The 21,367-nt window shown below is 36.2% G+C and overlaps 2 protein-coding genes across 2 annotated transcripts; one reads left to right on the top strand and one right to left on the bottom strand.

The window, feature by feature from the left end:
- Window positions 1-1,064: 1,064 nt before the first annotated feature.
- LOC120637862 (peptidyl-prolyl cis-trans isomerase-like 3) lies at window positions 1,065-4,163 on the top strand. The gene is made up of 4 exons (XM_039909903.1): window positions 1,065-1,283; window positions 2,459-2,557; window positions 3,306-3,424; window positions 4,011-4,163. The coding sequence occupies exons 1-4, from the start codon at window positions 1,143-1,145 to the stop codon at window positions 4,135-4,137; spliced, it is 486 nt and encodes a 161-aa protein (XP_039765837.1). The 5' UTR covers window positions 1,065-1,142; the 3' UTR covers window positions 4,138-4,163.
- Window positions 4,156-7,003, bottom strand: LOC120637861 (endothelial zinc finger protein induced by tumor necrosis factor alpha-like). The gene is made up of 2 exons (XM_039909902.1): window positions 6,421-7,003; window positions 4,156-6,336 (listed from the first exon to the last, which is right to left on the bottom strand). The coding sequence occupies exons 1-2, from the start codon at window positions 6,568-6,570 to the stop codon at window positions 4,759-4,761; spliced, it is 1,728 nt and encodes a 575-aa protein (XP_039765836.1). The 5' UTR covers window positions 6,571-7,003; the 3' UTR covers window positions 4,156-4,758.
- Between the last annotated feature and the right edge of the window lie 14,364 nt (window positions 7,004-21,367).

Genomic DNA, 21,367 nt, shown 5'->3' with positions numbered 1-21,367 from the left:
CGATAAATGAAGTCATATAAAAGGTGCAGTTGGGGGCTCCATCATATATGCGTCCAGACTTAAGATGTTCGCCATTATGAAGAGCTCTGAGAAACTAATTTTTATTATGGGTTGCAAAAACATCCTGTCACGGTATCATCATTACAAGTCAGCATATTTATTGATTAATTGCAGGCAAATATATTTTTTCATTTGTTCAACAACTGTTATTTATTTTATGTTCTGTACGTGATTGGGAGGTAGGAGGTATCTGTGCTACTATACTGCGACTCATGCAAGTTTGGCGAGGGTCACACTATCGGCAGCGTGCGACTTTGGCTGACGCTCCTGAGCACGAGAAAGCGGAGCTTTATGATCTTCACTACTTTTAAGAAGTTGAGACATTTTGCAAAGATTCGAACAGTCCCCTATTCAGTGCAAAGTACTTTTAGACCATCGAGTTTGATAATTGCACCTGACGCTCTCTATCTGCTGCTAACCTAGTATGTTATTTTGTCTGGTGGTAAGGTGGCTAGTTAACAGCCTACAAATAAAGGCGCGCCGCCAAGCGATTTAACGTTCCGGTACCATGCCGCGTGGAAACAAATTAGGGGTATGGGTTTAATAGAACTACCATGGGGGTAAAAAAGGTTAGCCCGCTACTGTCTTCGATTGCATCATCCAACCACAAACAAGTGAGATTGCAGTCAAGGGCTACCTTGTAGTGGAATAATAAAAAAATAAGCTCGGTTAACGCTCATCTGCGGTCTATTAATAAAATTGTATTTTTTTGATTTTAGTTTGTTTTTCTATAGGCTGATATTGGCATAGTTTATTCTAAAACAATCCGATAACGATCGTTATCAAAATATTCTTTTATTTGCTATTTGGCCTATTCATCATGCCAGTTTCTAGTAGGTATCAGATAAATATTCACTGAGTTCTTAGCGTCTATAAAAAAATATGTCTATGGAAAATAAATCTGTCACGAATTCTAACAAATCCCTCACTTCTGAACTGTAGGTGCTCATTTCTGAACTAATAAATCCTGTCAAAATGACGATGGCATTGCCAAATGCCAATTGTCATGAAGTTCGAATTTGTCAAACGACCACAACAAAGTAGACTTATCTTGTATTATATGAGTTATCAATAAATTAATAATGTCTGTTACTTTACATACTGATGTCGGCGATATTAAAATCGAGCTCTTTTGTGAACAATGTCCAAAAGCATGTGAAAATTTTCTAGCATTATGTGCTAGTGATTACTACAATGGATGTCTGTTTCATCGAAATATAAAGGTTTAAATATGTTGTAGCTTTAATTTTCCATCATTTTCATCATAAGTCTATGAAAGTTTCATTGCTAAAATCAAATATGAAGAATCGGAACGACAGCTTAATCTGCTACCCCAGGGAAGGTTTGGACACTGCTGGTTTCCTAACACTTTGCTGAACAGAAAAATAAATTAATGGCTTAGCCCCGAGAATCAAACCCAGGACTTTGTGATCTGTTGTTTAGGTGTTTAACTTACAATTTTTTCTCTAACCTTACTTTATCACTATAATTCATGTAATTTTCACAAATTGTAGTTTTTTATAATATGTATATGCATATATGTGTTTGTTGTATGTATCATCAAAAGTCTACAAAAATCTACTGCTGGACTAAAGGCATCCCAATGGTTTGCGTATAATCAACAAGCTATATAGAATATAATATATAGTAAAGAGTGTGTGTTGTACTTATATACTAATGACTAACATGAGAGCCATGTGTACATACCTTTCCGGTCAACCAAGCCTGCGCTTGGTTTGTTTGTTGAGGTCTGTAAAAAAATCAGCATATTAATCAAATTAAAATTTACTATAATAATAATAACTGTTTTATGGGCAGACCTAGGCCAGAGACATTTTAAATGATCAGTTTAGAGATATTTGAAGGTGTTTCTAATTATATTTATTAACCAGGTGTTGCACACACTCATTGTCAGTGTTTCTTACAGTTTATTAGGATTCCCTTGGGACCAGTTTGTTTCCCTTGGATAAAAAGTAGCATATGTTACTCTCTGTACTTTCAACTATCTCTAAGCTAAAAATCAAGTTGATTGCTTGGTTAGAAGGAAGGACAATCAAACAAACATAATTTTTGCATTGTGGAATTTCAGTCCTGGTAAAATGTCTAAGCCTGTTTTATTTGTACTTGTACATTTTTGTAAATTATTATTAATTCATTCATCTAGATTGAAGAGATTATAACAGTAACAGAAATAATAGTGGCAGTGTTAATAATATGGCAACATTTGCAATAATGTATATAATTTGGATGAAGCACAAGTTTCTTTTTCCATAGCATATAGATGTTATTAATTTATGCAAGATGTTGGGCTATTGCCACAACAGTATTTGTTTGCAAAATGTTGAGTGTCACACTAATACTTCCCCAGGATAATTAATAGAAATATGATTGGTTCCAGGGTTTTATTGTACAGACAGGTGATCCTAGTGGAACTGGAAAAGGTGGTACGTCAATTTGGGGGAAAAAGTTTGATGATGAATTTAAGGAAGAATTAAAGGTAAGTTATATATATATACATGTAGAAGGAATTAATATAAAATTAATTTACCTAAGAGCTAAAGTTATCTATTTTATGTTTAGTTTACTATCTATTCTATTCTATTAGTTACGTGTCATTGCACCACATGTTATGTGTTATTATTATATCTCACCTTGCTGGTCTTGGTGTTGGATTTTTTTGGTGTCCATTTCCTACATTAATATTTATTGGTTTTATACATATAGAAATGTTTATGACTTAATTTAAATTTATTGCTTGTGCTGGTGTAATCCTTTAGTATTATTTTTTCATTTTATAAAACAAGAAAATAAAGAATTTTTTCTATACCTATCAGAATAAAATTTACGATTGCTTGAATCTTTAATTATAGTACAGGTAGGTAAATTATGTGGTATTACTATTATTAGAAATAACCTTATTACTAGGAATTAAAGTTAATAATTGCGCGTGACGACGAAAGGTTTAGGTATAACAAGTTTTCGGAAAGTTGCTCATAAATTAATTCATGCCACTATATATATTATGTTATATACTTACCAGTTATATTGTTAACTTTCTGGTTGTTTTACATGCGTCGTTACTGCAGACACGTGACTTCAAAGAGATCGTTATGGCGACATTTTTGTTTAAAATAGGAATATCGACGAAATAAACATATTTGTTAATAGCGTTACGGTTAATTCTAGATGATAAGAAAATATTTTTTTATTGTGCTAATTAAAATAATTTATTTATTAATTTTCAGCATAATGCTAGAGGTATGGTTAGTATGGCAAACAATGGACCAAATACAAATGGAAGCCAGTTCTTTTTTGCATATGGGGAACAACCACATTTGGATCTGAAGTATACATTATTTGGAAGGTGATTTTTAGTAAACTAATCTTTGTTACTGTTTTTCAGTAGTAGGTAAGCACAATAGTTAGATAACCATCAAAGTTCGAATATTAAGCATAAGCTTTGTTTTACCTATTGTCAATTTATTTTTTTCTAAAGCATTGCAAGGGCATCAAACTTGTAATAATATGTAACGAGAATATTCTAAACCGCCTTGATAAGTTTCCGAGATATAAGCTATCCAAGTTTTGTGATTGGTTTAAATAAACTAATTCAATTCAATTCTTGTTTATGGCTTGTGTCTGTGCCAACTGGGCACAAGGTACTTCGCCATAAATTAAATAAACTAAAATAAGACATAGAAATTGACTCTGGCACATTGTTTTACGGTAATCAAAGTCAGGTTAATATAAAAAAATGATAAAGCATAGTAGTCAATCCGCAGGATAAAAATACTTTTTTTCCCAAATATAAGGTACAAAGGTGGTCCTCTTACTTCAGCTAGCAAGAATGAGATCATACAAAACTTAGCCTCTGCCTGACTGCAGCATAATTTGAATTTAACTTGTCCCAATACAGTTTAGTTACTAATCAATTCTAATTTATATTTCAGAATAATAGATGGTTTAGAAGCACTGGATGACTTAGAGAAGATGGCTGTCAATCCCAAAACATATCAACCACTGTCAGAGGCCAGAATCACATCTGTTACTATACATGCAAATCCATTAGCTGGTTAAAATAAATAAGATGAAAAATAACAATATTTGGTTTTCTTTATTTAGATTCAAACTTTTAAATCACGGATGTTTAATTACTAATTATTGCTCATAAACAACTTCATCAGACATTACAATATTATGTATGAATATAATTTATAAAAAATAAATGGTAACAATTAATTGCTACAAATAAATAACATACACCATTCTTGATAACCATTCATGCAGCAGATAAGGTCAATTATAATTATTGTTTAACCAATACTGCTTTGTCCAGACACGCTTTAAAACATCAAGATTTCTGATAGATATTCTATTTTTGGTATGAACTACTATATAACTAGTAGTAACTTATATTAATCTCTTGTTAACATAATTGTAATGATACTGTTTCATACAGTGATATTAATTTTATAATTAATAATAACTATACTAAAAACTATTTTTATAGTGCTTTAAATTCTATAAGTACATGATGAGAGAAGTGCATATTACATTATTTAACAAGATTACAATAATTTAGAATACTGATTAAAGTATGAGAAGCAATTAAAATGTAAGTTCATAGAGTTCCAACCATAAAATATGTACATTAAATATTTATTTTTATGACATTTGTTCAATGTCAAGTCTTAAATCTCAGGTATCATCATAAAAATTATCATCCATAGCAAACTCTGGCTCATTTTCTTTTTTAATTTCAGTGTCAGGGATTTTATCATCAAAATTATCAGTGAAGTGGGATTTAATGTGCGCCACTAGGTCAGCTTTCTTTTCAAAAGTGGCACCACATTCTATACAAGGCATGTTTACAACCAAACATTCATGCATCTGTTCATGTTTGTCTAATTTATCCTTTTTGACAAACTTTTTATCACACTGACTGCAACTAAATGGCTTCATACCAGAGTGTATTGTAACATGTCGATCGAGTTCCCTTTTCCTAGAGAACTTCTTGAAACAGATTTTACATTGGAATACTCTTGAACCAATATGTGCTATAGAGACATGAGTTTTGTAAGCATCTAATGAAGCAAATCTTTTAGGGCATTGATGACATTTAATATTCTTAGGTCTGTTCTTAATGGGAGTTGTAACTTTTTGTTTGGATGGAGAATTTTGTGTTCGTTTACCAGAAGTGGATGGATTCTTTTGCATTTGGCTTATGAAGCTTCCCTCACCAGCAATGTGATCTGGTACTCTGGGCAGATCATAATCATTATTAATGTTTGTGCTGCCTGAGTTATGTTGTGTAGGTGAAGTCATTAGGTTATTAAATGGATTTACACTAACTACCATGTCATGTGTTTCTTGGTCATTTTCATATTCTTTATGTTCAGTACCATGCCCATGTTTAACTTCATGTTTAATAAGCTTGTCTCTACGACCAAATGTAAGTGGACATTTTCGACAAGAATATGGTTTCATTCCAGAATGAACTAATACATGACGCTGTAAATCTCCTTTTGCTACAAAGCTACGAGGGCAAAGAGGACACACATGGGGCTTATGCCCTGCATGAATTCTCAGATGTTTACTCAAATTAGTATTACGAGAGAAACTTTTCAAACAATATTGGCATTGGAAAGGTCTTACACCTGTGTGCACAATTGAATGTTTACGTAAATCTGACCTCCTACCAAAGCATTTATCACACTCTGGACAATGGTACGGTTTGTCACTTCCGTGCACATGCTTAGTGTGGGCAACATACTGGCTTCGTTCAGCAAATACCAAACTGCATTCAACACATTTGTAGGGTAGGTTAGGATCATGGAAACCATGCTCATGTTCTTTACATTTTTCCTGCGAAACAAAAGCTTGGTCACAGTACTTGCACATAAAAACGTTTTTGTAAAATGATTCAGAGTTTGTTTCACCATCAGGTGTATTATTTCTTTCAACTGTTTCAACTTCAGTTTGATCCACATTTTCAGACTCTTCAGAAGAGTCATAATCAAGGCTGGGATCCACAACCATAACAACGCTATCTTCCACAATATAGTCTTCTGGTTTAGGTTTTTGTTCTTGAATGTTACTATAATTAAAAGCACTGAGCTCAGATGAATTTGAATTTTCCAACTCATTGACACTGTTTGTTATCTGCCTTAATCGAGCTTCACTTTGAATGCACTGTGATCTGAATTTCGAACATTTATTCAGTTTAAACAAACATTTATAGCATATTCTGGCAGGGAGACCATCATTGGGATCTACCTGTAACATAAACAAACAGGTTGATTTTAAACCATGATAACTTTACATTATAGATATAAACGTAATCTACTTAAGGGAACTGACCTGTAGTTCAAAGCATTCAGCGATTTTCGAGGTTAGAGACATATTAGCCTCATCATCAGAAGTATTGAAAATAGAGGTAGTGAGGCTACTTTTGTTAAGGCAAAGTCGACAGAGCGCGTGGAAATTGGCGATAATAAACGAATCATCCATCTTGAGAACAACACATCCAAATATTTTTCCTCTTCGAGTTTATTCTTCAGCAAATGACATTCGCTTATTCCTCGTCGTTCTCTTGTTTTAATACTTGAACACTGCGAACGCCATGTCAAAATATATGAATAAAGCCTTGGGAGGCTACGGTTCTTCGTCGACTACGCAATCGTTCGATCCAACTGGGGCGCTGTACAGCTCTGCAGGGCTTTAGGTGCACCCGCATATCCCGCCGTCACTGCCTTTTGTAACATTTACAATTCGCTCAACGGCAAAAATACGTACATGAATCGCACAAATGAATTATCTCACATAGCATTTTGTTAACATTCTTATTAAGCAGTAGCCGCTTTGTCAAGTTTCAGAATTTAAAATTATAAAATCAAAATAATACCGCGCACCTACTTTCGCACATTTTTTTAATAACTGTCAGTGTTGCCACTTGCTAGATATATTGGACAAGTACGAGAATGGTGCCAGGTTTATTTCAGAGATATCCCTTCTTATGTAGAAATTGGAGTAGTTAAAAGTCTCGTGAGTGGAACGTTACTAATAAAATATTGAAACAGTTGACGACTTTGAGTATTTGTAGGCTCACTGGTTGACAAACCGATTTTACGAGCTTGAAGTTTATCATTGAAGTTTATATCTTGAAGTTTTGTCGCGGGACATAATGTTTAAAAATACAATTTATATCAACCAAATATTTAATTTCTGAAAAAATAAGATATATTTTGGATATAGTAGGTAGTTTTCAAAGTAAGTCAGCATGCCTATGCCTATGTACCTAATTACATACTAGCAAATAATTAAAAAAAGGTAGAAGTGCGTGCCAAAGCCTTACCCACAGGATAAGAATCCATTTAAAAAAAAAATGACGGACCTCGTAAAAATTGGTTGCCTGTAAAGTCGGTATACGGGCGAAAGTTTTACGTGACAACGACTTTGAGTGGTAAAATAATTTTAATGTGAATATTCATTCGTATAGTAGGAAGAAGGATGAAATAATAGTAACAATTTAAAACATTTACTCGCTCTCATTATGAGCGCATAACGTGAGCGGAGCGTAACGCAGTTTCTTGAAGTGTCACCCGGCAAACTAATTTATAAGACGTTGTCACGTCAAAATTGTCGACGGATACCGTTTGCGAAATATTAAGTGCTAATTTTCTTCAGATTATAGCGTGTTTTCATTATACATTTATGTAGTACCTAGTTCCTTTAAAAACCTATATATTTTTTAAATAGTAGACTAACTGTTGCCCGCGTTTATTCTTCAACATCCGCGTTTGTTTTTGTTTTTAAAGCATCCCGTAGGGATAGTTTCTTTTGTGTGGCAATCAATTAACTTCTACAGATATTTTTTAGTTCTTATTTTTAAATCTGGTGTTATTTTTAAAAATAACAATTTTGATTAGGTATATTCCTTTACATTTTTAAACTCGCGATAAGTTCAAATATCCAGTTGGAATTTATTAGAAAGTATCGGACTGATACACAGAATTAGGATATTATGTTCTTAACTTAATGGACTGCTATATAAACACCCTTAATGATGAAACTATTTATTGTAATAAGTATCAATTCTGTGATATTAATTTAAACCATTTTTTTCACTACTGCCGATTTAATAAAATTTTAGAACCCAAATGTTGCGATTGCGACTTAACTATTGATATATTCTCTCCCGTTTTTACTACGTAATAATAAGTACTCTTATCATATAGTACCTACATACTTTTTATGCATCATCAATAGCGTTCTCAGCGCACGCAGTAATTAATTTTATAGGCAAAATTTTGCTACTTTGAGTAACATTATTACAATGTTCTTAAGGATCTCCAATTTTTTCGCAAATAAATTATAGCCTATGTTACTTCTTGATACTTATATATTTAATCTTTCTTTTGGCGAAGAAATGGTTAAAATCGGTCTAGTACTATCGTAGCCTATTGGGTACAAACAAACAAATCCTTCCGCTATATAATATTAGTATCTACAGTTATTAATTGACGGATTAACAGTTGAATAATGGCAAGTTGTTTTTTTAATAACGATAGGCCAGCTCTTGAGGACTATCATTCCTGGAGTTCTAGGTTGCAGCACGCTTGCCTCGAAAATGCCTATTCACTCTTGCCTTGAAGGTAGTCAAGTTATACGTGGCAGGAAACACAGTTGCCGGGAGGGCGATCCACATCGAACGTCAGCGATGAACAATAAAAATTACCAATTTTGATGTTCGTACTACTAGAGAGATAATATAACAACAAAAATTACGATTTTTGCTGTTATATTATCTCTGATATTGTCGTAAAATAAATAATTCAAAAATGTATGTTTTGTTTTTACTTGCTTATTTATATTTTTATTCTATAGTTAAAAATAATATCTAATTAAAGTACTGGAGACAATAAATAAAAACCAAATTAAAAAAAAAAACTATGGGGTGTTTCCCCCTGGGATTGAAGTTCATAAAGTTTATTACCTATCTTGTTCAAAATTAATAAATTGAAACATGTTCTAAAAAAATATATATAAAAGAAAAATTTCACAGATGGAAATTTAACCAAGCCAAAAGTGAAAAATTAGGGACTGAAACACATCTAACAGTTTTTACGTCAATCGTATATTTCAAGGACGAGAAGGACATAATAATTGAAGGATACTACGTGGAAAACCATCACCTATAAACGAAGCAACACTTCGCAGGGCAGTCACGAAACAAGTCGTACAAAGTGCCGCCCTGTGTCCATCAACATGAGGCGTAGTTGCAAAGCCCACATGTGCCTGTGGCATTACACCGGCAACCACACCCTTCAGCTCACAGCACTGCTTGGCTGCAGAAATAAGCATGGCTTACTTAACTTCCCCGGACGAGCTATGTCAGAAATAGCTGTCCTTACTACAACTCTACTACGCTTAAGCCAGTGATTGTTTCATTTTAGGCATATAAATCAACGACGGAAGATCGGCAACGCAAATTGTCAGATGTTTACAATCTCTTCTTATAATAATTATTAAGCGTCGCAATCTGCGACTAACTCAGAATCTACACAACTTTCAGTTTTCTCGTCGAAGTAGAGTCCGCCATCACAACTGAGGAGACGCGGCTGCTCTTCTTGGCACGCAATGAACTCCTTGCAGCTTCGACCATATCTGTACAGAAGACGTCATACATTTACTAATTATTTTACAGAAGCCAATTCAGATGCAGATTCGGATAGCGAAAGGTTAATAGAGCCGAGAATTTAATTACTAAATAAAGTCACTTATTAAAAGAACAGTAACAAAAAAAGCTATTTATAATTTTTTTATCTTTCTGTCTACCTAATCCGACGTTATGTCATGTTATTAATAAGGCCCTTTATGGACTTACGCAAAGATAAATTAATTGATAAGTTACCTGTATTTACGGATAAACCCATCTTCAGTATTCTGTGTTGCCGGGCAAACGAAGCTTTCTAATGCTGCAAACAATGAAGGAAATTATTTTTTATCACACTTGCTCTTAACGTTATTACATACATCACACGCGTGTTTTATTTAAAAATTTCCGTACTTGTGCTTTATTTATTTAATTATCATTAAGTTTAGTTTGTACCTCAATGCAAGTTCCATGTATGCAGATGGACAATTTTTAATTTAGTATCATTAAGTATCATTTCTTTATTACCCTATACCCTATATAGATTATTTTTTTAACCAACAAAGAGGTTTTATGCGGCTTAAAATAGAAGCATTTCCATAAATAAAACATGTTTAAAATATAACTAGTTATGATAAATTAACGTTTCATTCTACCAAATTATTCACTATTCATAACTAGTTATGTTTTAAATACGAACATATTCTCTTTATTATATTTTTTATAGAGCAGCGAAGGATGATGGCTGTATATTGGTTTTCCTTGGCGCGCAAAAAAAAATGCCATCGCGCCATTTTGCGTGAATAATATTTTGTTAATATTTTCGCTTTTTGGTCTATCGTTAATAATTTAAAGTGTGTTGTTTAAATTGGAAACCACCGGGAACAATAATTGAGACACTAATCGCGAGTAAATAATCTGATCCGATCAAAATTTAGAGAGCGGCCTGGGAAACTTTCATCAGTGGAAATAGCTGTATTTTAAAATGGTCAGCTATGTTCCGAGAACAACAGTTATTTTCTCAGAATAAGTTTATCCGGTTTTTTCCTCGCAAGTGTGAAAATCGTCGTATGAAACGGGATTGGTACATTATTTGTTACACTCTCGGCCATCTATCATTGTAAAGGATTAATATGGGATTTAGAAACATCTTTGTTGACTTTACTTTGAGTAGCGTAGTTTATTGTCCTATAAATAATCAGGCAAAGACCCAGGCCTCTCTTCCAATAGGGTCTTGGAATCCGCAAAATTTCTAGTGTTTCGCCGCCACTTTTCTTTCCTCTGTTACAGTTACAGTTTCACACCCTTTATCATAAAATATCAGATATCCCGTTCTTTGGGATCCATGGAGGTATCATACTTGGCAAAGGCAACAAGTAGTTGATTGCCATAGCACCCTCAACGTCATCAGCCGACGATCTCTTGCTACGTGCCAGCTGTATTAGAACCCATTGGTTTGCACGGGGTGATGGCAGGAGACCTGAGGGTATGACGCTCGTTCTGTGGAGGCTGGGATATTCGCTTGTCGAGGATGCCACGTGTATACTCTAGCTGCATCACACATCCAGGCAACCTCGTCAGTGGTGGGTGCGGCCGCTACCAATGCCGATCAGGCTAACAGGCGGAAATATGATCACCTTGATAGCAGTTTAATTTTTGTGCCCATTGAAGTAGAGACTTTAGGACCGTGGGACTGGATCTTGAGCTCTTTTTAAATAATTTTCAATAAGAGTTATCGCGTTATCTAAGCTGAGGAATCAGTTTGGCCATTCAAAGGGGCAATGCGGCCAGCATTTTGGGTACGTATAAATTATATATACTTGGTTTCATTGAGTAGTGTAGGTTTGATGTACTTTGTAAAATTTTCTTTCATGAAGTTAACCGCAGCATTTCACAAGAGCATTAAAGCTGAATAAAAAATATCACGACGACGGCGTCTTTGACGAAATCTCCGGCGGGGGGGATTTGAAAATATGCAATTTCTGAACTATCGCTGTGCTGGTCTGTTGAGTGGGCGCTTTCAGCCATGTCTAGTTACAATCGTTCCGATAAAGTGCCGCTAAATGATTAAGCGTTCCGGTACGATTTCACGTAGAAACCGATTAGGGGTGTATGATTTTATATGTGTAACTGCCATACCTACATTGCCTACCTAACAGGTCAGCCCGCTACCGTCGTAGACTGCATCATCATTTAGGAATACCAGTCAAGATCTAACTTATAGTGGAGTGTAAGTAGTAGGAAAGGACACAGGTCTTTTACAGGAATTTGCGACTCGTTTGATGGCATCTGTCAATCCAGGTAGTTATCTGTTTAAAAATTGAAATAAAGAATATCTTTACAAACCTCTAGGTTTGTTACATTGCGGTACGTTGATTGGCCAGTCACAAACATCTTTTTCGAAGTTAAACACGAGCCCCGCCGGACAATGCTCGAGTAATGCAACCCCGGCATGGCACACGATGTACATTCCACAATCGTCAGTACCCGCGGGGAAGAATCCGTCACGATGGGGGCACTCTGCTGTGGGGTTTGCTTTCTCTGAAAGTAAGAGAAATACATTGTTAACAACAAGATCTTGTTGATAGGGAGGATCGTTCTGTGAGTCTAGATGATGTTCGTTATGTACACCTAGAGCCATAGAGAATATTGCCAACTTGTTAAGTCACCCAGTCAATCTCCATAATGATGGACGATCTGAGATCCTCAGTCGTCGAGTAATAAGGGTTTAAAATGGCTTTGTTACCCCACACTACAAAGCTTGGCTTTTCTCTTCTACTATATGCATATATACAGTATACTACACATAAACCTTCCTCTTGAATTACCCTATCTCTTGCTGAAAACTGCATTGAAAGAGGTTGAACGATATATATATATAGATATATATATACATATTATATATATATATATATATATAAATATATACATACATATATATTTTATGCTTTGAATGAATGTATAATTATGAAATGATACGTACGAACAGCATCACCACTTTTGCATTTGACCTCTGATGGATAACCGCATGGGTAATCGGGCCAGTGCGCTTCTGAATTAAAGAGAAGACCATCAGGGCATGAATGTTGAACTGCTATATTATTCTGCAACAGTAAAACGGTATTATAACTCACTGAAATAAAGGACTATACATCATATTACAAATCCATAAAAAAGTAACATATACCTTGCATTCGACATAAGCATCACATTCTGAGGAAACTTCGTAAAATCCATTCGACTCTGGGCATGTATAGTCAAATAGCTGATTCGAGTTGATATTGATTTGATTGAATTGATTGAGCCTTTCAGTCGTTTGAGTAGGATAGCGGGGGGTGTACGGCTTAATTGTAGTACTGTATCGTGATGTTATCATTTGATTTCGTTGTGTTGTAGGTGGTTGTGGTCTTTTCTTTACTACTTCGCGTCGCTGTGTCTGGTGCGTTTCTACCGCAGGTCGCTGTGTGTAGCGTGTTTCTACTGCTAGTCTTTGTGGTCGCGCCGTTACTTCTTGAAGTTGTTGTGTTTGTTGTGTTTCTACCATAGAACTTTGTGGCTGGCGTGTTCCTGCTGCAAGTCTTTGTGGCCGGGTCGTTACTTCTTCAAGTATTTGTATTTGGTGTGGTTCTACCATAGGTAGTTTTGTCTGACTTGTTTCTACACCAGTTCTTTGTTTCTGGTGACTTTCTACAGTAGGTTGTTGTGTCCGGTGTGATGCTACCACAGGTCTTTGTGACCTGATTGTTTGTTCGACAGTTTGTTGTGGCCAGGACGAAACAACAGCTGGTCTTTGTGGCCTGTTCTCTGCTACTTCAAGTCGTTGTCTTTGGTGTGTTTCTACTGCAGGTCTTGGTTTGTGGCGTGTTTCTATTGCAGGTGGTTGTGTCTGGCGTGTTTCTACCACAGGTCGTTGTGGCCAGAGCGTTCCTTTCACAACTTTTTGTGGTCGGAGTGCTAACTCCGTAGGTTTCGGTTGTATATCATAAGTAACTTGTGGTGACTGGTCTGCAAAAAAAAAAAACTTTTATTACGTGAACTTAACATAAAGAACATGCAAAATAAACTTAAACATGGTAAGTAATAAAAGCAGTTTTTAACCGCGTCATCATCATCATCAACCCAATACAAGGTACGGGTGAGAAGGGTCACTCCTCTCAGAGTGAGAAGGCCTCTGGCTAAGTTCGGATTGGACTACATACGCCCTTGGGAACATTGTGGTTTACTCTCAGTCATACAGGTTTCCTCATTATATTTTCTTTCCCCGTAAAAGCGAGTGATTTTTTTATTACTTAAATTAAAAACGCACTACAGAACAGAAGGCCGGGGATCGAAATCGGTCCACCCGAGAGGGAAGCCGAAGCCTTACCCACTGGGCAATCATCGCTTACCTTTATCTATCTTCTCTCATATCATATATTTTATCCAAAGCGGCTTTGTTTTATGGTGCACAACAACAATTTTGGCTTAGTGAAATTGTTTTCAAAATTGGTACTTTGTGGAGGTACGGAGTTACTTCGCCAAAGGAAAACAAAAGTGTTAAATTTATGAGTACCCTCCTCCGCTTTTGGGAATTGAATGTTTTTATGTAACATTGATATAAGTATGGCGTTAATATAGTACTTACGAATTATCTGTCCATCGTTACATTGAGCCTTTGAAGGATAATCACACGGGTAATTTGGCCATTGCACTTTAGAATTGAAGTGAAGACCGACAGGGCAAAAATGTTGAACTGCTATATAACTCTGCAATATTATCACGCTTTAGTGTAACTAATAAGCTATTAATAATTTAAATGCATATGGTCAAATCTGACATACTTTTTTCTAGTTTGCTTCTTGCTATAAAAACCATAAAGCAGAACAAGAAGAAGGCGAAGAAGAAAAGTTTACGTGGCCGATCTTCCGTCACGTAATTTAAGCTGCAGCCTCAACTTACGTTAAGTAAAATGTATCGAACGCTGATAGTGAGAAAGTCACGTCGAATATCGACATTACAGTAAATCGACACTCGAAACGACTTTGTGATTGTACTCACAAAGTCCTACTCTGACGTTAATATAGGAAGTTAACAAACCTAGCTTTGAAGTAAAGTAAATCTGTCAAATTTATGAGGAGATGTAAAATTTTTAGGTTTTAGGATTTGACGTTAGTTTATGTGAACACACACAGTCAGGTTCGTGTTTTGAATATTTTATGATTGTTTCTTGGTTGCCTCATGTATTGTTCACATTTGACCAGTGACGCTGTTACTAATGTTTGTATGGTTTAAAGTTCAACGGAAGATCGGCTTCGTTACTGCAGTCAGACATGTTTCGGCGTTTCAATAATTTAATAAATAAAATTTACCTTGCATTCTATATATACGTCGCACTGTGAAGCAACAGAGTAATATGCATTCGACTCTTCGCAATAATAGTCATCTAGTTGATGTGAAGAACGTTCTGGCCAATAGCTAATGGGCATTTGAGTCGACACATGCGGTGTGTATGTCGTCACTGCGGTAGAAGTTCGTGGTGTTACAGCGATATGTGGTTTGTAGGTTATAGGCTGATTTGTAACACCTGATTGTTTGTTACACTGCACCTTTGAAGGCTGGTCGCAGGGATACTCTGTCCAATTGACCAAACTATTAAAGTGAAGACCAGCAGGACATGCGTAAGAAAGTGGTTGGTGATTCTGAAATAGAAGTTAAATGACGCCTTTAGAAAATATTGGGTAACTACCCCAAAATTATTAATTTTTTTTTTTTGTAATAATTGAGTTATTAAGCAGATGGTCCACCATGGATGGATGGATGATTCATCGCCTTTAAACAAAGAAACACTACACAGGGAATGCTAGGAACACGTCCTGCAACAAGCCGCCCTGTGCCCATCAACCAAAGGTCAGTCAGGTTCAGTCTCAGGTGCCTATATGTCAGTGGCATGCATAGAGGGTATGCACAGGGTATGCGGATGATACAAAATGAAGAAAATCTCCTGATAGGCTTTTTATAACTCTTACAATGCCTAAGTCCTTAAGTTTTTTACAACCCGTACTTTTTTTTCCAAACAGGCTCAAAAGTTTCTTTTGGGTGTAAAAAATATATGTGAAAGGACGAGCCCTTGATATTAAAATTGTCCTCATCGCATTTTTTAATTCCCATAAGAATAACATGGGAAAACTTTTTTTTGGTTCTTCTGATTTTTGTAATATTACTTATTTTGGAAAAGATGAACCCTTATGTTAATATAATATTAATATTAAGGGCTCATCTTTTGGAAAATATATATTAGTCAACATTTATCTTCTGATAAGTTTCGGAAGTCTAATAAAGAAGTCCAATTTATGTTTGCCAAAAAATTTGATCCTTATTTTGACACTGAAACCAACAGTTTGGGTGTAATTTATAAAATTCGATCAAGTTTTTGAAATCTTTTTGTTCTTGAATAACTTTTGAACGTGTGGACAAATCAATAAATGTTAGCAGACCTTTTTTTGTAGAGCGTTCAATTCTCTATAAAGATTGAAACAGCGGTTTATAAGTCAATCAGTAGTTTGAACGGTACAAAAATCAGAAGAAGAAGCCATTCAGACCGGAATACCTTCAGCATTGCAACAATGCTGCTGGGCGGCCGAAATAAGCTCTATCACAAAAACCTCTACAATTATTGCTCTCTGTAATATAATTTTGCATAGCAAGAAACACACTGCCATTAAACAACCACTTGTCACATAACGTGTGTTGTTTCAAGAGTGGCGTAGCTTCGTTCGCAACTTAGATAGTTTTCCTGGTATTACCTTGCATTCAATATATTCACTACATGAATCCACATGTTTGAAGTAGCCATGTGGCTGTGGACACTTGAAATCAGACACCTGACGTCCAGGATTCGGTGTAGTTACTACGGGAGCTACCGTAGTAGGGGGTACTGTAGTAGTTGTGAATTTTACTGTAAAAGAAAGATTTTTTTTAAACAATGATACTTGAAAAATTCGGAAACAAAACATAATCGGCAATAGATTTAGAACGCAAAAAATTGCTTCACCCGACGACAACATGCATCCCAGTTGTGGAAACTAACACCAAAAGGCTCGATTTTACCAAAAGGCATGATTTTAATTAAAATAACCGACAGCGCCAAAATGTAATGTACCTACTCAATAAAACGACGAACTATCGCAGAATGGTTTATTGGTAGAACAACGTATTGAAGTATGGGCTAATTATTAAACTACCTACATTATACTAACCACTGCCGATATTGGCAATTATGTTATACCATAACGTTATTACCCCCCATTGGGGGTTATTTATGGTGTAATATCGACGAAAACTTTAATTTTCTATTCCGAATTAATTACTCTTAAAGATATAACGTAATTTAACATTGAATCTCGAAAAACATACATAAATATGGTAATAGTGGTCCGTCGTATTAAGAAGATTTAACGTATTTAGATTATATGATATCTTCTGTTATAAAAGTTATACTTCAGTTTTTTTGAGTGGTGCGCTAACAAACTAAAAAATAAAAAAAAATATTGTTTTCGTTTCTATATAGTTATCCAAGTTGCTTCCGTTTAAGATCTATGAAATAATAATGAATTAGTATTTCAAGTAAACATATTTCAAGTTTGCTAAGGACCTATTTATTAATCGCACAGCAATACAAGGTTTTCTAATCCTTAGGGCGATAAGGCCGCCTTTTGTATCCTACACCCGAGTGTTCGAATTTTACTTTTATTTCCTTAATTAGTAGGGTAGGGTATCTTTAAATAAATAAATAAATAAGTAAATATTAATCGTCCAGAGAAATATTTCCTTCCAACCTCAAGAGTGAATAGACATCTGCTAGGTAAGCACTTCTCATCTTTAGATTACATTGACTTTTAATCAGATGAGATAACTAAACCATACCGGCCAAATGCGAGTCGGACTCGTGCACGAGTTCTGTAGCATTATCTATAAAAACAATGTCTGTTGTATAGGAGCCCTATAATATGTAGATTTAATTCTTTTAAAATTCTTTTAAAGTATTAGTTTTCATAGCGGAAATAGAAATAGACAATCTGTGAAACTTTCAACTGACTAACTATCACGGTTCATGATACAGCTAGGACAGACGTACCGACAGCGGAGTTTTAGTAATAGGGTTTTAGCAAAGATACCTTAACGTACCTTCGGGTTCTGGGTTACATTGCACTTTTGATGGATGCACACAAGGATACTCAATCCATTTCGCAAGAGGATTGAATCTAAGACCAGCAGGGCATGTGAACATAAGTGGTGCATAATTCTGTAATAATAATTAATATTTAATGTCATCAGTATTACCGGAAATCATGATTAATGTTTTACAAATCGATCTTTTGATCAACATTTACCTTGCATTCAACATATTTGCCACATTCATCGGTAATTTTGAAGTAGCCATGCTGTTCTGGGCAAATATGGTTAGGGCCAAGTGTCGTTACTGGTGGAGGTGCCGTGGTAGGAGGTGGTGATGGTGGCCGGGTTGGTGGCGGTCGCCTAGTTGTAGTAGATGGTGGTGGTGGTCTCCTAGTGGTGGTTGGTGGTGGTGTTGGTCGTCTAGTTGTGGGTGGTGGTGGTGGCGGTGGTCTTCTAGTGGTAGGTGGTGGTGGTGGTGGTCTTCTAGTGGTAGGTGGCGGTGGTGGTGGTCTTCTAGTAGGGGGTGGGGTTGGTCGCCTAGTAGGGGGTGGTGGAGGTGAACGCCTAGTGGTAGGTGGTGGCGGGGGTGGTGGAGGTGGACGCCTAGTGGTAGGTGGTGGCGGGGGTGGTGGTCTAGTAGTAGGTGGTGGCGGTGGCCTAGTAGGTGGTGGTGGTCGCCTAGTTGTAGGTCTTGGTGGTGGGCTCCTAGTAGTAGGTGGTGGAGGACGCCTAGTGGTTGTAGTAGTGGGTGGTGGCCTAGTGGTTGGTGGTGGTATTGGCGTAGGCGTGACCTCTGTAAAAAACAGAACAATTTGTTTCATACATAGAATTCCTTGAACTAGAATTGTGGTTGACCAATTTTTTTAATGACGATTTCGTGGGCCAATCTAAAGAATAGGCATTGGCGGCCCACGTCTAGTAGCACTGACAAGCCGCAGTAAAACTTAATTGTAGGTTATGTTTGTCGTCTCTTTCTAGTAACATCTTAATTTGTTGATTTCTCATATTTGCCACAAAATATAGCCAATATAAAAAGACATTGATAGCGGCGGGAGTTCTTAATATTTACTCTTAATGCTGGTCAACAAACGGTGCCTGATCAGCTATAACCACAACCACCCTTTATTTTGGCTTTATAACGATTTCAAAATGTAGTAGAAAATACTCGAATATTTTTGGTTAAAATGTATAGTTAAAGTGATTATTGTTCTTTTGTTTTACGGAAAAATACAACGAGTACTCACCATTGACGGGCTCTTTATTACATTGCACTTTTGAAGGATGCTCACAAGGATATTCAATCCATTTCGCAAGAGGATTGAATTTAAGACCAGGAGGGCACGTGAACAAAAGTGGTACATAGTTCTGTAACAATTTAAAGAGGTTGACTTCTTATCTAGAAATGAAACAATATAAGAAATAATGAAGGGAATATGAATATTTAAGCTTCCTATAAGATAAGGCCACATCGTAACACATTCGAAAAAACCGGATACCAGAGGAACTTCATAAAATGTTGACTGTTGAATCACACCGCTGTTTGACTGGATCAGTCAGATCAGGAAGTGCGCGTTGTGAAGTTAACATCTACTGAGGGTGTACCGGTATCGGAGCTAAATGTAGAGAGCGTGTTTTGGAATAATTCTGCTTGATCGAAATAAACATTACCTTGCACTCGACATATCCGCCACAGTCATTCGTTAATTGAAAGTAGCCATGTGGCTGGGAACACATGTAGCCAGGCTGCAGGTTGTTTGGACGTGGAGTAGATACTTCTTTAGGTGCGTGGGTGGTGACGGGTGACGCTGTAGTGGGTCGAGGTGTTTCTTTAACACATTTCACTTTTGAAGGATGAACACAGGGGTACTCTGTCCATTGTACATTGGGATTAAAGTGTAGACCAGCAGGGCATATTAACTTAAGTGGTACATAGTTCTGTAACAATTTAAGAAGGTGCTTCACATTTTTATTACATTTGTGAGACATTTATCTTATATCTTTAAACGAGCAATTCTTGTGCATATATACATAATTGGAATATATATATAATTGGAATCTCGGAATCGGATCCAAGGATTTTCATGAAATTTAGTATACAGGGGGTTTCAGGGGCGATAAATCGATCTAGCTAGGATTTATTTATATTGGAATCTCGGGCAAAAACTGCAAAAAATATCCTTTTTGAGGGATTCTGATGCGTGCGTTACGTGAACGGTAAACGTTACGCCAAACGACGGAAGTATGTAGTAAGTATATCGGAATTGTCGGAATTGTTGTTTCTTTAAAGTTCTATAATATAATATATTTATTTAATATTTATTTAAGTCGGCTCATTCGCGGACGAAGTCGCGCGGTTATGCTAGTTAATAGTTATGTGAGGTAATTTCGGCCATTTTTTGACTCACTTTGACTTTTAGCTGATATTGCTATACAAATTAATAAAGAGATTTTATTAAGAACTTATTTTTAAGCGGAAGTCTTTATTTTTCAACTCTTAAGATTGTTATAAATGTCGGCACAACATGACAACTGATCTGTAATGATATGCTTAACCTTTTTAACCCAGGCTATGAAATAAGTCACTGTTGAGCGAGAGTGGTGAAAGTATTATCTGTCGTGGATTTATTGCGAATATTTAGAAAAATCTCAATTTAACTCAGTTTTCACGCAATATTACACTGTTTCTAAAGAAAATAAAATACGTATTAGATATTTACCTTGCATTCCACATACTCGTCACATTGATCAACATGTTTGAAGTATCCATGAGGCTGTGGGCACGAAAAGTGACTTAGCTGAATCTCAACAGTCGCTGTTGGAGGTGCTGTGTTATACATATGCACAGATTGTGACGGGGCTCGGAGTTCTTCAAAAGAATCGTCGGATAATATATGTGTATGCCATGGATTCGATGAACGCTGGGGTCTGTGGTAGGGGCCACTTTCCATTAGTCTTTCTTTCACATACACGGGATGTTGTTGCGTGTCTAGTAGCAAAGTTTTTGCTGTTTTTATTTCCAAAGGGATATCCGTGGATGACTTCTCCAGATCACGGTCGGAATTCGCGGTATCTATTTGAACGTAGGATTTCTCTATTGGAATCGGGGTGACCGGTGGTGGTCGGTATAGTTCAGGGAGCACATAAACGGGCAGAGGCTTGGTATAATCTGATGTAGTAGGAATTTCTACCGGGGAATCCGTTGATACGTTTGGTGGTGACCAAGTACTCCACGCGGCATTAGAAAGTCTCCATGCAGGTCTCGGTGTGGTAGGTTCTGTGCTTCTTACTTTTGCTGGAGCATTTGAGGAAAGTGAACCATGATACCGAGTACTCGTGTACCTATGTGATTCAGTTTGTGATGGTATTGGTTCGTGTACAACTACATCCGAGGAAATGGACGGCGTTATAATAGGTGCTGGCCGTGATCTATGAAATGGCCCAATTTCAGCACTTGCTTCCGCTGCTAATAAAAGAAAATAAGTATTTTTTATTAACCAG

Source organism: Pararge aegeria, chromosome 4 (genome assembly GCF_905163445.1).
Source record: "Pararge aegeria chromosome 4, ilParAegt1.1, whole genome shotgun sequence".
NCBI lineage: Eukaryota > Metazoa > Arthropoda > Insecta > Lepidoptera > Nymphalidae > Pararge > Pararge aegeria.
This window is presented reverse-complemented; position numbering and strand designations above follow the sequence as displayed.

Excerpts from the sequence above, each read along its gene's own strand:
- LOC120637862 (XM_039909903.1), top strand. The coding sequence starts at position 1,143 with ATGTCTGTTACTTTACATACTGATGTCGGCGATATTAAAATCGAGCTC. Across the intron at positions 1,284-2,458 it reads TGTTTCATCGAAATATAAAG|GGTTTTATTGTACAGACAGG; the intron begins GTTTAAATATGT and ends GATTGGTTCCAG. Across the intron at positions 3,425-4,010 it reads AAGTATACATTATTTGGAAG|AATAATAGATGGTTTAGAAG; the intron begins GTGATTTTTAGT and ends TTTATATTTCAG.
- LOC120637861 (XM_039909902.1), bottom strand. The coding sequence starts at position 6,570 with ATGGATGATTCGTTTATTATCGCCAATTTCCACGCGCTCTGTCGACTT. Across the intron at positions 6,337-6,420 it reads CTGAATGCTTTGAACTACAG|GTAGATCCCAATGATGGTCT; the intron begins GTCAGTTCCCTT and ends TTTATGTTACAG.